Source organism: Octodon degus, unplaced genomic scaffold, assembly GCF_000260255.1.
Source record: "Octodon degus isolate 3935 unplaced genomic scaffold, OctDeg1.0 scaffold00122, whole genome shotgun sequence".
In the NCBI taxonomy this organism is placed as follows: domain Eukaryota; kingdom Metazoa; phylum Chordata; class Mammalia; order Rodentia; family Octodontidae; genus Octodon; species Octodon degus.
In genome coordinates this window covers 6,460,362-6,475,371 of record NW_004524698.1, presented here as the reverse complement: position 1 = coordinate 6,475,371, position 15,010 = coordinate 6,460,362, and the positions used below count along the sequence as shown (strand labels likewise).

The window sequence follows — 15,010 nt, the reverse complement described above, 5'->3', positions numbered from 1 at the left end:
GGCCAGTTGTAGTACATTCTCCAAACTGAATTTTACATTTTCTTGTGGTTGCCATTGTCACAAATTTCTTATCTTCACATTGTATATCACAGTCTTCTTTCCTAAGGTTCACAGGTCTTTCTTATTGCCTTTTTCAAAACGATTCTGAAGTTCTGAGTGTTCTTTTAGGAGTTGGTCATACTCTTTTGAAAGTCTCTCCGACTGCATCTTCATTGTCATCACATCATCCTGTGCCTTAAAAAGGGCAGCTGAAGTCTTCTTTAATTCAGTTTTCAGTTTTTCCTGGTCTTCAACTAATTTTTTATTTTCTGCTTCCAAAACAACGTTCCTCCTCTGGGCCAGGGGTTTTTAAGATCCGTTTTAGTTTTTCATTCTCTTCCATGAATTTTTTGGCAGCCTTATTAGTATTTTCTGCTTGAGTTTTAAGTACTCCTCTGTTTGACAGCTCTTTCGCCAGCTGAGTAATAAGTGTAACCAGACGTCTCAACACCAGCCAAAAAAAAATAAAGAAAATCCCGAAATATAAAGATTTCTCTGAGATCTGAAAAGTTTCATCTGTGTATGTTCATAGGCGCTAGTTTTGGTGGATGAGGTCTTCTTAAGGGAATGAGCAATGGAATATTTCCTTACTTCTCTGACAGCATCTAGAAATAGGACAATCAGTAGGACTATGATTGTTAGGAAAGCCTTGTTCCAAAATGTTGCAATTTTACCCCAGACTTTAATTGATAAAATCCTCTGCCATTTCTGAGGAGGAATGAAAGGTATACAGAAGAGTAAAATGAGTCCTATTTTGGCATACAGAAAGGTTGCAGCTGCCACCCACTGGATTGTCATTTTTGGGTCTTCGCACCCGCTCGGCCACCCACTTCCGCGCTGCTCCACGTCGGACGACGCCTTCCTGGTTGTTTTAAGTTCTTTTTCTCAGATCCCTGGTTACTTGGAAGCTGGATGCCTGTCAAGGCATGCATGCCTCTTTTTCAAAGTTACTTCTTCACATTCTCTCAGGCTTTCACAGAGAGCACATTGGCCAAGCAAAGGCTGTGACTAATCCACATGGCTGACACTGACAAAGGATCTACAATCTGAGGTACAGGATCTCAGGATAAATCCTGAGGGGATCTCACTGACCTTATCAGACCCAAAAGCTACAACTCTTGTGGCACAGGTCCTGCTTTACCTTGGTCTTAACTATCTGCCAGAAAAGTATAAAAACAAAGTTGAAGAAGTAAAGCCATGCTGTTATGTTGAGCTGTAGGGGACTCAGGTCAACAATTTCTGACACTGCCAGTGAAGTGGAAGACCCAATACTATTATGGGCTACTGGACTCTTTTAGAATATTTTGCTGAGTTTACACACCTATAATATTCAAATAACAGAACTAAACAAAAAAGGGGATACAGATGAATGTCCATTTGGTATCTGTGTATTCAAAATGGTTAGGATAGATATATAGTTACATTCTCTTAATGAATAGAGGGATTTGTTGTAATAGTGTTTGTAAATAGGATATCATGTCTGCATCATGTACAGCAGTTAATCACTAGGAAGAATGTATGCAATGTGTTAATTATTGAAACTGTCCTACCGATTTGATTTGAAACTGTCTCATTGCTATTTGTTTCCCAATAAAATTATGGGAAAAAAATAAATAATTTAAAAAAGTTACTTCTTCAGGGAAGGAACCAACTCTAACAATTATTAGACAGAACATCTAATAATAGAGGTTCAGCTTTGTTGTGTGAGTCTGTGTTCTCTTTCTGCCTGCATTTCTCAGCCTGAAAAATCAGTTGCCCAGGCTGTAAGAGTCAAGTAAGAAGATACAAGGAAAGCACTGTATACCCAGAAAGCACACACGTAAAAAGGTGTTTACTTTTCAGGAGATGGAATAGAAATATAACTTGTGAGACTATAATAGACCTTTGATTAAATGGAAGTGTCACCAACACTGATGTTTCTCAGCACCTGCTACATATCACCTGGGAGCATCTTTTTCTAAGGCAGGGTCTTGCTATGTAGTTCACTTAGGCTGTAAAATCACTAAGTAGCCCAGCCTGGCTTCAAACTCAGAGCAAAATCCTTCTGCCTTAGCTAGCTCTTGAGTGCCGGCATTGCAGGCTTGTGCCACCGTGCCTGGCTAGGAGCAAGTTGTAAAAAATGTTAAGTCAGTAACGAACTGATTGATTTAGGCTTGCTATGGGTAGGTAGGGCCAAGGCAGCTCCATTTAGGCTTGCTGTGGGCAGGTTGGGCCAAGACAGCTCCAAAGCTTTGCCATAAGTGCAGTCAGGTTCCTTACTGGGGTGCAACAAGTTCTGGCCACAAAAGATTTGTTGATAGTCCCCAAGTCCAGGGACACCCTAAAATATAGTGGCAGAAGAATGTTATATTTATGATTTTATATATGTAACTGATTTTAGAGTTAAAAAAGTTGTGGAGAAGATTAAATGCATTGTTTTTTTGGTAACCTGAGGTTGTAGACAAAATGTCAGCTCCTTCTTTTACACCGAGACTTTCCTGTAGAGTTTCTGGGGAGAATTGCAGCTCTTGGATACCTGAGAGCTAGAACCTGAGTGTTACCTCATTGTCCAATACGAGAGGTTAAATTCATAACGTGATGCTCTTTTTTCTCCTTCCTTAGAGAAGGCATTGAAAGTGCTTCTGAGAGGCACTATTTATTGAATTTTATTGTAACTAAGTAGGTCTGAGGCAGCTCTGAGCTCAAATCTACTGATTAGATGAGGAAGCAAGGTTCATTCCCAGGGGAGAGTGAGTGGATTTCCTCTGCCCACTTAGGAGTGGCTGCAACCTGCTGCTGCTTTGGCCTGCATCTCAGGCTTCAAGATAACACCTTCCTTTCCCGATCTGTGAATCTGTGAGGATGCCAGGGGAACTGTCTTCCTTGAATGAGGTCACAGGCCAGCACCAGCTTACCTGTTAGGAATGCAGTTCTTGGGCCCCACCTCAGATCTCTTGGATCAGACACCCTGGCCTGGCCTTCCTGAAGGTTATCATACACATTTGGTTTGAGAATCAGTAAATGGAGACAAAAAGCACATTCCTTGCTTTTCTAGATAGGGGTGTTTGTATAGAAAATCTTGAAATGGGCATTTGTAAGCAGATGCCACACTTAGCTGTGCTTCCCTCTTGACTCCAGGCAGATAAGAGCTGCAGAGAAAATGAGGGAGGAGCTTTAAACCATTGAATTATTGTTTCAGAGGTTCCTATTCCAGTCGTTGGGAGCTCGTAATCGGGTAAAAGTATTTTGTGTACATATAATGTGTCATGATATATACACAACTGATTTAGATAAATGGTCTATGTATAAAGTTACATACCCAAGTCAGGAAGTTCTAGGATATGGGCACTGTTGAGAAGCCAAAGGTCTTGAGAAAACACTTGGGAGACAAGGTGAGCAGGTGAGGGGAAGAGAATGAAGCCTAGCAGGATCACGGGATTGGTCCATGAGAAAGGGACCATGATTTGCCTAGAATACCCTGCAAATGGTTCTCCCAGGACTGTTTAGTGCCCTGGGTCTAGACAGGGCAGAAGGCGACTTCTGATGAGTCCCTAAGGTTTCTGAAGAAGTCAGCCACATTGTGACTTTAGGACTTTGGAATACTTTACTGAAGACAGCTATACTCTGTCCTCCAAGGGTCATTAAAAATAGAATAGAATGTCATCTCTCTTGGGAGTCTTGGAGGCAGAAAAAGAACGAATGTTATCTCCAGCCCTTAATTGTTGAAATTATGTTATTGCATCTATCTACATCTATCTATCTATCTATCTATCTATCTATCTAAACTACCCATTATCTATCTATGGTCTATCATCTGTCTAATTGATTTCATAGCTCTTCTCTCCAGATATGCAGTGAATTTAACAACATACTCTACCTTTTAAACAACACAGATGGTTAACATGAATGGTTGTCCTAGTAACAGAGTAATTAGGAATCTTTCCAGTATCTTTAGTATCTAGATATTTGAATTTACTGGGAAGTCAGCTAAGTGCCTACCTGCATTATCTTATTTAATCTTCTTAACCACCATCTCATAGAAGTACTGTTAATATTCTGGGTTTAGGCAGCGATTTGAACTGCTGGGAAGCCCTGAACGTTTGGCCATTCCACTTTATTATGTCTCCTGAAGGTTCATGTTAACGTTAGCTCATGTTTGGATGCAGGTGGAATGTGACTTACTTTTGGGGCCTTTGTCCTCAGACTCAGATTGAGATATGCAATTACCTACACTCTACGTGCTCATGTTCATTCTTTTTCTGGCTTGTGCTTCTAGACCTTTATTTGCAGCAATATTTTAAGTTAATTGTTGGTACTCTAAAAGCTCTCAGACTCCCATGTAGTACTTTAAATACACTGTGACTTTAAAGTAAAAAATTAATCGCTGGGAGCCAGGCATCATTCTCCTTTCTGTGGGCCGTGCTTCAGGGTTATAACAGAATTCACTAATGAAAAGAGACATAAAAACCACCTCCTGGAAGATTTAGGACAGTCATATATTCTACCTAGTTGTTACTTTCCTAGTTAACTTCATCTCCATTTGTGTACCTGTTACAAATTTTTAATTATATTCAATTATTTCATGTTTTATAATTTACCTTGTATTTTATTACTTCTGATTGTCCAAAGCGTTTGTGCGGTGGTGTGTATATAGTTGACTTTTTAAGCATATCAGCATCCAGTTCTTTGGGGTGAACTTCCTTTTATAGCTGACTAGAACATCTAGGAATTTCACTGCCTCTTCACTTCTGGCATCATTTAAAGGGAAAAGGCTAATCTGCTACCTATGTAAGAGTCACAAGTATTCTTACTGCTTTTCAGGCTCTATGCCTGTGCACTGGGGAGCAAGGGTCAGATCTTACCATAGTCCTGTGGGCTGCCCAGAGTCCTCCAGAATTCTTAAATGGTTGGACCCGGTGCCAGGAAAGCTCCATGCCTGCATGCACTGGGCCCTCTGATCCCAGCTCACCAGAGTCCCACAGGCTGCCCAGAGCCCTCCTAAGTTCTTAAATGGTTGTGGAAGGAATGACTTTATAAATGAAATTATTTCTCCTTTTTATTTCAGGAATTACAATACATTGTTGGGTCACAACACATCAGAGCAGAAAAAGGTAATCATGAATCTCTATGAATATTTTGAAATCCTGTGGGTCACTAGTCTTTGGGCTAATGTGGTTTCTCTTGTTTCTAGCCACCGTGGAAGGTTCATGGTTTGATCTGGCCAAGAGAGGCAAGCTGGAAATGCAACCTTTTGCTCATCTCACTATTAATGCCACCAACATCCCATCAGGTGAGTTGTATATTTAGCCTCGAAAATATTTCAAGTCTCTTAATAGTTCATTTAAATATCCACATCTGTTATCATGCTGTTACTGAAATTTCTGAGAGCTCTTACATCTAAACCAGAAGGAGAAAGGTCATCAATCTTCCACTGAAACATCTAGAAACAGTGATTCTTAATCTTGAAACCATAGATTCATTTTCAGATCAACACAGTGAGAACTTGTTTTAAGTGACTGCCAGGGAAACACAACTGGGAAGGACAATCCCTTTGTTAAACTCATGTATTTTTACCCACACTAACATGGACACTTCCACATTGCTGATCTCTAAGGCGGAAGAGTTGATCTAGATAGTCAGATACTAAGCCCTCTCCTGCTAAATTCCAGGTAGGGGCTCAGCAGAATGATCTTCAAAAGACAGTAGTCCTCTGGAAAATGAGACACCCTCTCTGATCTCCAGCAGTTTATCATTTCCTGTGGGAAAAGGGTTAGTTCAGGAAACCAGAGACCTGGTTACCTTTTGAGAATAAGGAACACAAAGCTCTGGGTCTGAGGCATCTTGATGTGTCAGGTGCTACCTTAGCCCTGCTACTTAGCACCTTGGGCTAGGTGAGGAGGATCCAAAAAAAATTATAACAAATATTCAGGATAGAGTGATGACTGACCATTATTGTCATTATGATGCTTACTAAATATCTACAATGGATCTGGTATTTTGCTCTGTATTCATTATCCCTAGATAGTTATTCACATTTTGCAGAGAATAAAACAAAGGTTTCTATTGTTTATCATTTGTTCAAGGTCATAGTGATGGCAGTATTATTACAAGTTGAGTTCTAATCTGGTTAGTTCCCAGATCTAGGCTTTGGATGCTTCCATCACCCTAGAAGCAGGCTAGTAGGTGGCATGGGGTAAGCTGGGATTTTAGAGGGAAATTAATTCAAAGCTTTTATATTCTCTTTTCCTGTAAGAAGTAAATTAGTAGTTGTCTAATGATGGGGGCTCTACAGTCTGCCTGCTACTATAGTACTTGTGGCTCTGTGGCCTTGTACAGGTTACCAGGCTCTGTGCCTCCACTTTGCCACGTCTAAGAGAAGTGTGATGGTAGCGCCTGCCTGTGTGGTAGCAGCAAACGTTACGGCAGCCCGTGTCCCAAGTTCTCGGAGGGATGGCGGCTAATGGCAAGCACTCAGGGAGCTTTATTATTGTTATTTGAACTTCCCTAAGTGACCACACAAATTCCACTTTGTTTTACAAATAATATACGGCAAATTTTATTTTGAGTTAAAAATAGTCCAAGTTTAGTAAGTGCTTTCAGAGCCATTATCAGCATGGACTATGGAGTTTTTTTTTTTTTTTGGTGGAACTGGGGATTGAACTCAGACACTTGGGCTTGCCGGACAAGCGCTTATTCTACTGAGCCATCTCTCTGGCCCCTATGGAGGTTTTTTTTTTAAAAATTTTTTTAAAGAATCTTTTTTTGGTACAGGGTCTCACTCTAGAGCTCGGACTCATAGTGATCCTCCTGTCTCAGCCTTGTGTGCCACCACACCCAGCTTGGGGGACTGGCACAGCATGCCTGGGAGTTTTGGGGTGGCACAGCATGCAGTACCAGGGATCGAATCTGGGTCCTTGCACTTGCCAGGCAGGTGCTTACACTGTCAAGCTATCTCCCTGCCCCCTGCTTTTTGTCTGATTGAAAACATGTAAACTGAGAAATCAATTCTTGGATTTTTTTTTTTTTTCCAGAACTGGGGATTGAACTCAGGCCTTTGCGTTTGCCAGGGGATTTTTGGGTTTTTGAAGAATTTTCTAAATTACCTCTCCTGTCTCAGATATTTACTTCATAAACAAATTTTCTCTCTTTGTCTGTGTGTGCCTTATGGCAGAACTATATTCATTTTCTGAGTGGAAAACTATTTTGCATGGTCATAAAAGGCAATCAAATTAATACTGATCATCAGCTGTGTGCGCTGTGAATGTACCCGGCATTTATCTTTTCAGTTCACTTTAAATGGCATATGATAAATATTGCTTTAGACTGTGTGCCAAAGTCTGTTTGGCAATAGCAAGCATGTTTTAGTTGTAAAGCTCTCTCTGCAGGCACCTACAATCAAATCATTGCCAAAAACAAGGAAAAACTCCCGGTTGTTTTCCAAAGTTACTGGGTTTGTGACTCTGGGAAGTGAGTTAGTGCATGCTTCTGTTTAAGACAGTAGAACTGGGCCAACAGCCTCTTGAGCCCATCTTGCAGTGGTGACCAGTATTCGGATGTGTGGGAGGAAGGTAGCTTTAATTTTGGATTTTCATTTTGAGGCTCTATTTTATATCAACCTACACATGACAAAGCAGAATCTTCCTTAAATATTTACTTTGTGCCTTTTCAAAGCTCTTTGAATGAAATGCATTGAGAGCTATTTTGTGGGGTCAAAATATCTGGCTTTCGTTAAGGAGATGCTCAGAATAAATAATTACGAAGGTCTTTTCTCCAGTATCTAAAGTTGGAGCCATAGCATAAAGTGAGAGAGGCTGTGTAGGCTGCGTAAGAAGGCAACAGCATGCTCATTGGTGATGGAAACCAGCTGCCACATCAGGCCCTTCTGCCCGATCACACTGTGCTTTTCTTATTTTTTGGGGCACTGTTGTTTACTTATGCATCCTCTAATCACACTGTTTAGCTTTCCCACTGCTCTCCCACGGGTGCCATATGCAGCTCACTCCTTCACATGGCTTCCCTCACCTGCAATGCTCCCTTTCCTCAGAGTGTCCAAATTTGACACGAGTCCTCCTTGTTCTCTGGCTCTTCTGTCCCCTCATGGAGCCTAGCTCTCCTGAAGTTGGTAGATCTTCATCAGCAGCTGTTGTTATTGAAAGTCAACCATGATATACCATCACGTGAAAATGAACATGTTGTGCTTCATATGCATATTTCTGATTTCCTCCACTCTTAGTGGTATCATGCAACTACACCACTTGATGTGATTCTTAGTCATGGGACTGGCAATGTCCATAGAAAGCACCACACCAGTATTTTATAACAGATGAATAGAATGAATCTGTGAATACATGAGTAAATTAAAGGATTGAAAACAGAGAGCTGCTTCCCAGGAAATAAAGAAACTTCTTCCACATGACTTGCCTAGCTATAGGAGTAGAATTCAATCAGAGTTCCTGTGTCCTTCCCTCTTTGTTCCGTATCCCTCTCTGGCCAGGCCTTGCCACATGTTGCTCTAACATGAGCAGATTATCCCATTTAAAGGCTAGACTTCATTTTAATCATTCTGCTTCTCCCTGTTAAGACAGAAATATAAGGTGATTAATTCAATAAAGGATTGAGTGCAGCACAGCAGTAGAAGGAGGGCAGCAGGCATCATATAACTTGAGATAGGAAACATCTTCAATTGCATTAGCGTTGTCAATGGAGTAGGTGACTGTTTAGCAGCCTAGAGTGACAGTGTGCTGAATAGGGTCTTGTAGTGTCATGTTGTCTTCTTTGTTGTTTTTGATTTTGTTTTGGTGGTACTCAGCTTTGACTCAGCCTCATATACACAGTGTTACCTTGGTTTATGAACTCAGTTCTTTCTGTGATTCTTGTCATAAACAGAACTGGATTAGAATGGAGTCACATTTCTCCATGAGTCACTATTGAACCTAACTGCTAAATTGGATTCTGATCTCAAGTGACTCAGTTTGTGACTAGAATCATAGAAAGAATAAAGCTTGTGAACCGAAGTACCACTGGTATTAGGCAAATGCTATGAGATCTTTATCGTGAGGTACATCACCAGCCCTTTATCATCATTAATTTGTAAAGGTCAGTAAAATATACCAAAGACATGACTTTGAATCACTGCTCCAGGAACATTAGTATGATGATCAGTTTTCACCTCATTTCAGGAATGAGAAGGAATTTAAAATTTGGTCAATCATGAAAGATTTTTCTGGACTTTGGTCACAATGGATTGTGTGAAGTTGTCAAGATGAATAGCACAATGCTGAGAAAGTTTTCATTTTGAGTTTGTCTGAGGATAGTTTTTCAACTGTATGAACGTGGAGACACATGAGCTATTGAAGTTGAAAATGATAAAAACTAAGTTTTGGAAGCTGGCCATTTGCTCAAAGTTACTTTAACCCAGATTTTAATCTCCTTCTACATATTCTTCTTCATGAAACAAAAGAGAAGGCTGAGACATGTGAAGTGTGCAAAGTCTCTTTCCATATTAGTTTCTGGCATTCTTGCCTCATTTGACTTTGGCTAATTCTCCCTTAACCTAGAAAAGCCTTTATGCTTATATCTGTATGGCTGAATCCTATTCCTATTTTGAATTTCTCTAGCTTAATAGCAACTGGACAAAGTCATTTTTTATCTCCCTGGGTGGAAATAATCTCTTTCTCCTTTGAATTCCCAAGGCAGTTATACACACAGGTCTTTTGAGTACTCTTTGCTTATTGTCTGAACACATAGAGTACTAAACCCCAGGTACTGCAGCTTCCTCATGAGCAGGAAGAGGGAGGTTTTCCTTTCCCTCTCTGTACCTTCATATGGGCCTCACAGTAAATATATCTGAATGGATAGAAAAATGCATTCCAAGAAGTTATTCTCCATTGGAGGAATGACTACTGTTCTGTTTTTCCTGCTAACCTCATGGAATTGTGAGTGTTCTCACTGTAGAAGTGAATTTTACATGACATGCCTCTTCTCTCCACAGGTTCCCATAAAGTAAGTTTGTCCTCTTGGTACCATGACCGAGGTTGGGCCAAGATCTCCAATATGACTTTGAACAATGGAAAACTAATGGTGAATCAAGATGGCTTTTATTACCTGTATGCCAACATTTGCTTTCGACACCATGAAACGTCAGGAGGCCTAGCTACAAAGTATCTTCAGCTGATGGTGTATGTCACGAAAACCAGCGTCAAAATCCCGAGTTCTCATACTCTGATGAAAGGGGGAAGCACTAAATACTGGTCAGGGGATTCTGAATTCCATTTTTATTCCATAAACGTTGGGGGATTTTTTAAACTACGATCTGGTGAAGAAATAAGCATTGAGGTATCCAATCCTTCTCTGCTTGACCCAGATCAAGATGCGACGTACTTTGGGGCTTTCAAAGTTCGCGACATAGACTGAGACTCATTCTGTGGAGCTTTGCCATGTATCTCCCAGTTGTCTGGAAATCTTGCTTTAGACAAATCACGAAAGATGTATATAGGTGTTTAAGACTACTAAGAGGCATGGCCCACTGTGGTGCAAAATTCATCCATACTCCTGAGCTTGTGGAACACATGCGTATTTGCAGTCAGTGAGAGATGCTGGACTCGTGGTGTGTAACACAACGGTTTTACAATTTTGTAATGAATTCTTAGGACTAAACTGGATTGGAACAAGTATGGCTGCCCTCGTGAAAGTTTACATCTGGGCCATGAGAAGGGTAATTCTCTGGGTCTAAACCACGGTTATATGCCACTATGCACTTGGAGGGGAGGGTGTCACTGCATTGCAAATGAGTAACCATCTGAAGGGTTAAGTTCCTTTGAATTGTTACATCATGCCTGAACCTGCAAACAAATGCTTTTTCTAATGAGGAGAGAAAATAGTATGTATTTTTATATAATATCTAACTTTATATTTCAGATGTAATGTTTTCTTTGCAGAGTACTGTAAATTATATTTGTGCTATAGTATTTGATTCAAAGTATTTAAAAATGTCTCACTGTTGATATATTTAATGTTTTAAATGTACAGACATATTTAACTGGTGCACTTTGTAAATTCCCTAAGGAAAACTTGCAGCTAAGGAGGGGAAAGACTGTTTCCTTGTATCGGATATGATATATTTCTTCATTCTTTTTAACTTAAAAGATTTTCAGATTTGTGAAGCCAGTGCAAAAAGAAAAAATTAAATGGATGCCTTGAAAAGCAAGCAGGATGTTGTCCACCAGGTGCCTTTCAAATTTAGAAACTAATTGACTTTAGAAAGCTGACATTACCAAAAAGGATACGTTAATAGGCTACCGAAATCTGTCAGGAGTATTTATATAATTGTTGAACAGGTGTCTTTTTCTACAAGTGCTGCAAATTATAAATTTTTTTAAATAGAAAACTTACTAGTGGTTTATCAGAAGAAAACAATCCAATTTGTAATTTAGCAGAAGTTATTTTATACTGTACGATAAAAGTTTTACCTTTGAATGTTAATTTTTTTTGGTACAAAAATAAATTTATATGAAACATACTGTGTGATTTTGTACTTGCCTTTCATGTCTGTCTTGTTCTGTGATCCTTTTCCTCCCAACACAAAAATGTGGCTTCTATCTTTCTTCAAAAGGTTACTGGGAGAAATGCAGATTTAATTAAAAACTAGGAACAGATTCAATTAAAGTAATGAACCCTGGAATTTGAAAAATAATATGCAAGGGATTTGTATGCAAGGATGTAGCTAGGTAGAAAGCATACATTCTCACTGAGAAAAGTGTTTATTATATTTATGTTATGTTAAAAATGTGGAATGCTTCATGAATTTGCATGTCATCCTTGCGCAGGGGCCATGCTAATCTTCTCTGTATCGTTCCAATTTTAGTATATTTGCTGCTGAAGCGAGCATTGTATTTATATTATGAAAATAGGAAAAAAAACCCATGTCTCTTAGAGGAATACCTGGACATTTTCACTTACCACAGGACACAAGGATAAAGAGTGATCTGGGCATTTGTCCTCATGAAAATTTATATGGGTGAGTTGTCTCAACCTGTTTTGGCCACTTGTGTGAAGATTTGAGAAAACAAGCAGCTTGGGAAGACACGGGGGGCTATCAGTTAAGGCACTTGCCATTTGTGGATAAATGTTTCATGATGGTTTTGACAGGGTAGAAGGAGAGAAGGAACAGCAGATGTTACAAAGAAGAAATCGTAAATGATAAACAGCAGAGCTGTAATGGTTTGGGATTCAATCATTTGCCAAAATAGTAGAGTGATTATTTTTCATAACTGTTAGCAAATCTGAAGTAGACTGGTGCAACATACGGATATGCCAATGCCAAATCTGAAGTTACCTGTCATTTTGAATCAGTTTTTACAACTTCACAGTCCCAGGTGTCCTTGTGTCTTTCCAGAGCACTGTGTGCAGCAATTCTTGTTTAGTATTCTGTTTTCCTTTCTTTCTTTGTGTCTCATTCACCCCATTAAGTCATTTTGAAAAATACCTAGAGATGGTCTGTTTCCCTGTGACTTTGGTGCAAAGTTGAACATCTCATGCCTTTGTTTTCTCTTTCTGTTGCTGGGTCTTGACCTGGGTTGCAATAATGGCATCCTTGTACTTCAGGTGAAACAAGCTTTTCTCAATGGACAACCCTACTTTAGCTTACAGGGTGATGAGCACACAAAGCCTGTATTTGCTTCACTTTTGGCTTTGTTAATTGATTATCCAGATTCCTTGCTATGAAATTGAAATATGTACCTTGGAAGCTGCATTTATAAATGCTAATTAGTTATTGATTGACATTATTATGATTTAGTCTTGTGTCACTTTATAATAAAAAAAGCATGCACATAGTGTTAGGTTTTAGCTATAAAGCAAACTCTTTTTGATTAATAACATTTTAAAGATATTTTTACTTTTCTATTCTTGTAACTTAAATATTCTATATTTTAGTTATCTCTCATTTCTTCCCCTCTCCTTTTTCTCACTGACAGATTGTCATTGCAAGGCATGTCAGTATTGCATCTTGACCAGTATTTTATTTGTAACAAGAATTTCAGTGTTCAAAGACAGAAGATTGATGGCCAGTTCAAGCAGAGTGTGAATTAGCTCTTACATCCTCTTTTTGTTCTATCCAAACACTCAATGGTTTGGGCAATGCCCTCCCACACTAGTGAGAAATTTTCTTTTCTTTTCTTTTCTTTTTTTTTTTGCGGAACCAGGGATTGAACTCAGGCCCTTGTGCTTGCCAGGGAAGCGCTTATTCTACTGAGCCATCTCCCCGGCCCCAATGGAATAAGGATATTTTTTTCTTCTCTGAATGCCTTCAGGGCAGGTTTGGCTGGCTGGAGTTGTGGGGATTGAACTACAGCAACCTGAGGCTGACAACTTTGTGGAAGCAGCCACTTAAAGAACTGAGCTAGGGCCAGGCCCCCTAATGAGAATATTCAAATGCTATTCTAGACACACCCCTATAGGAATCATATTTTATCATCTATCTGGGCATCTCAACCCAGTCGAGTTAACACATAAAGTTACCAGGAGAAAGAGACCCCCAAGAAATTTAGAACAACTTCATTCTCTCTTGTTCAAAACTGTCAACATAGATGACTCATCTAAAAGAAGTCCCCTTTAAAGGAGGTCAGGAATACAAATGAGTATTTGGACTCTGGAAACTAGATAGGATTGCAAGCTGGGGGTAAGAGTCCTCCTCAGTTCAGGTATGGGAGCTACTAATACAGAGGTGATTTTAGTGTATGGCAAGCAGATCAAGAACAGATTCAGCTCTGGAAGAAGACTGGCAGGCTCTCCAGAAGTGGGCCAGACTTCAGATGGCTGGGGGTTCAGTGGATTCCTCTCCTTTCTAGGTATTAGGGAAGCCCCAGGTGTAAGTTAAAACCCCATGTGCTCATGATCCCTGGGAAGAAAGGACTAGATAGCCAGGCAGGCTGTTCTGCAGGGTAGATTCTGGAAAATTCTGTGGAAGCCTGTCCTTGACACTGAAGTGTTATTACCCTTCATATTATTTCACTGGGACTGCCAAAACAAATCACCACAATCTTGGAGGTGTAATATAACACAAAATTGTATTTTCTCAGTTCTGGAGTCAGAAGTCTAAAATCAAGGCATTGGCATGGCTGTGTCTCCTCTAGAAGAGCAGAGCCCTTTGCTTCTTCACAATTCTGATAGCTCTAAGATTTCCTTGTGATGGCCTCACTCCCATCTCTGCTTGTCTTTCCATGCCCTCCTGATTTCTCTCTGTGTGTTTTCTGTTCTTGTTTCTTATAAGAACACTTGTTTGCTTCAGGGTCTATCCTGATAAACTAGGATGAGCTCATCTCGATTCTTAAGAGTTTATGTCAGTTATAATAAATTATAATTAAATTATATTTTAAATAAGGTCACATTTCTAAAGAGTAGGGTTGAAGACAGACATATCTTTTAGGGGCCACCATTCTGGGTAGTGTCTCATTCTCAACTGTTGTGCGGCCAGTGACTTGCTACCATCCCATTCAGCACCATAGCTCCTGGGAGAAAGAGACTTAGAGTGGGAAAATTAACAAGTGAAATATAGAATGTTATACATGCTTAGATCTGTAAATTTAAAAAAATGTGAATATTGGAAACAAACCCCACTGGGTAAACAAACATAAGCAAGTTATTCTTAGAGGGAAAGGACTAGAGATAGTTTCAAAACTTCCATACTGTTGTTACACTGCCATTGAATTCAGTAGAAAAGAGCATTGACATGGATATTTTCAATAGAAAAAAGAGATTATAGCATTTGGTGGCAAGTGAATTTAGGCTCAGAGATGTGGACCTGTGTGCTTTTTGAAATGGAGATTGGGCAAAAGCACATCATCTCCAGGAGTGAGGAGCCAGCTTTTCAGACAAGAAAAAAGTGACTTTTTTTTTTTTTAACAAGAGTTGTCTTTTACTATTCATAGCCATTGATGAATATCATATAAGGAAACTAGGGGCTAAAAATCCCCACGGGAACTAGGCTTAACAG

General features: G+C 39.7%; 1 protein-coding gene, 1 non-coding gene and 1 pseudogene across 2 annotated transcripts in view; 1 reads left to right on the top strand and 2 right to left on the bottom strand.

Annotated features, from left to right (window-relative positions):
* Positions 1-10,561, top strand: part of Tnfsf11 (TNF superfamily member 11) — a 32,847-nt gene extending 22,286 nt beyond the window's left edge. The window contains exons 3-5 of the mRNA XM_004640284.2: positions 5,084-5,129; positions 5,210-5,308; positions 10,010-10,561. Coding sequence (XP_004640341.1) covers positions 5,084-5,129; positions 5,210-5,308; positions 10,010-10,431 — 567 coding nt within the window. The 3' untranslated portion in view covers positions 10,432-10,561. The remainder of the gene's footprint in view (positions 1-5,083; positions 5,130-5,209; positions 5,309-10,009) is intronic.
* LOC111812365 lies at positions 7-873 on the bottom strand (annotated as a pseudogene).
* A 1,237-nt stretch (positions 10,562-11,798) lies between the features above and the next one.
* LOC111812379 lies at positions 11,799-11,901 on the bottom strand. The gene has a single exon (XR_002817889.1). It is a non-coding gene; the product is annotated as a U6 spliceosomal RNA (small nuclear RNA).
* Positions 11,902-15,010: the final 3,109 nt, after the last annotated feature.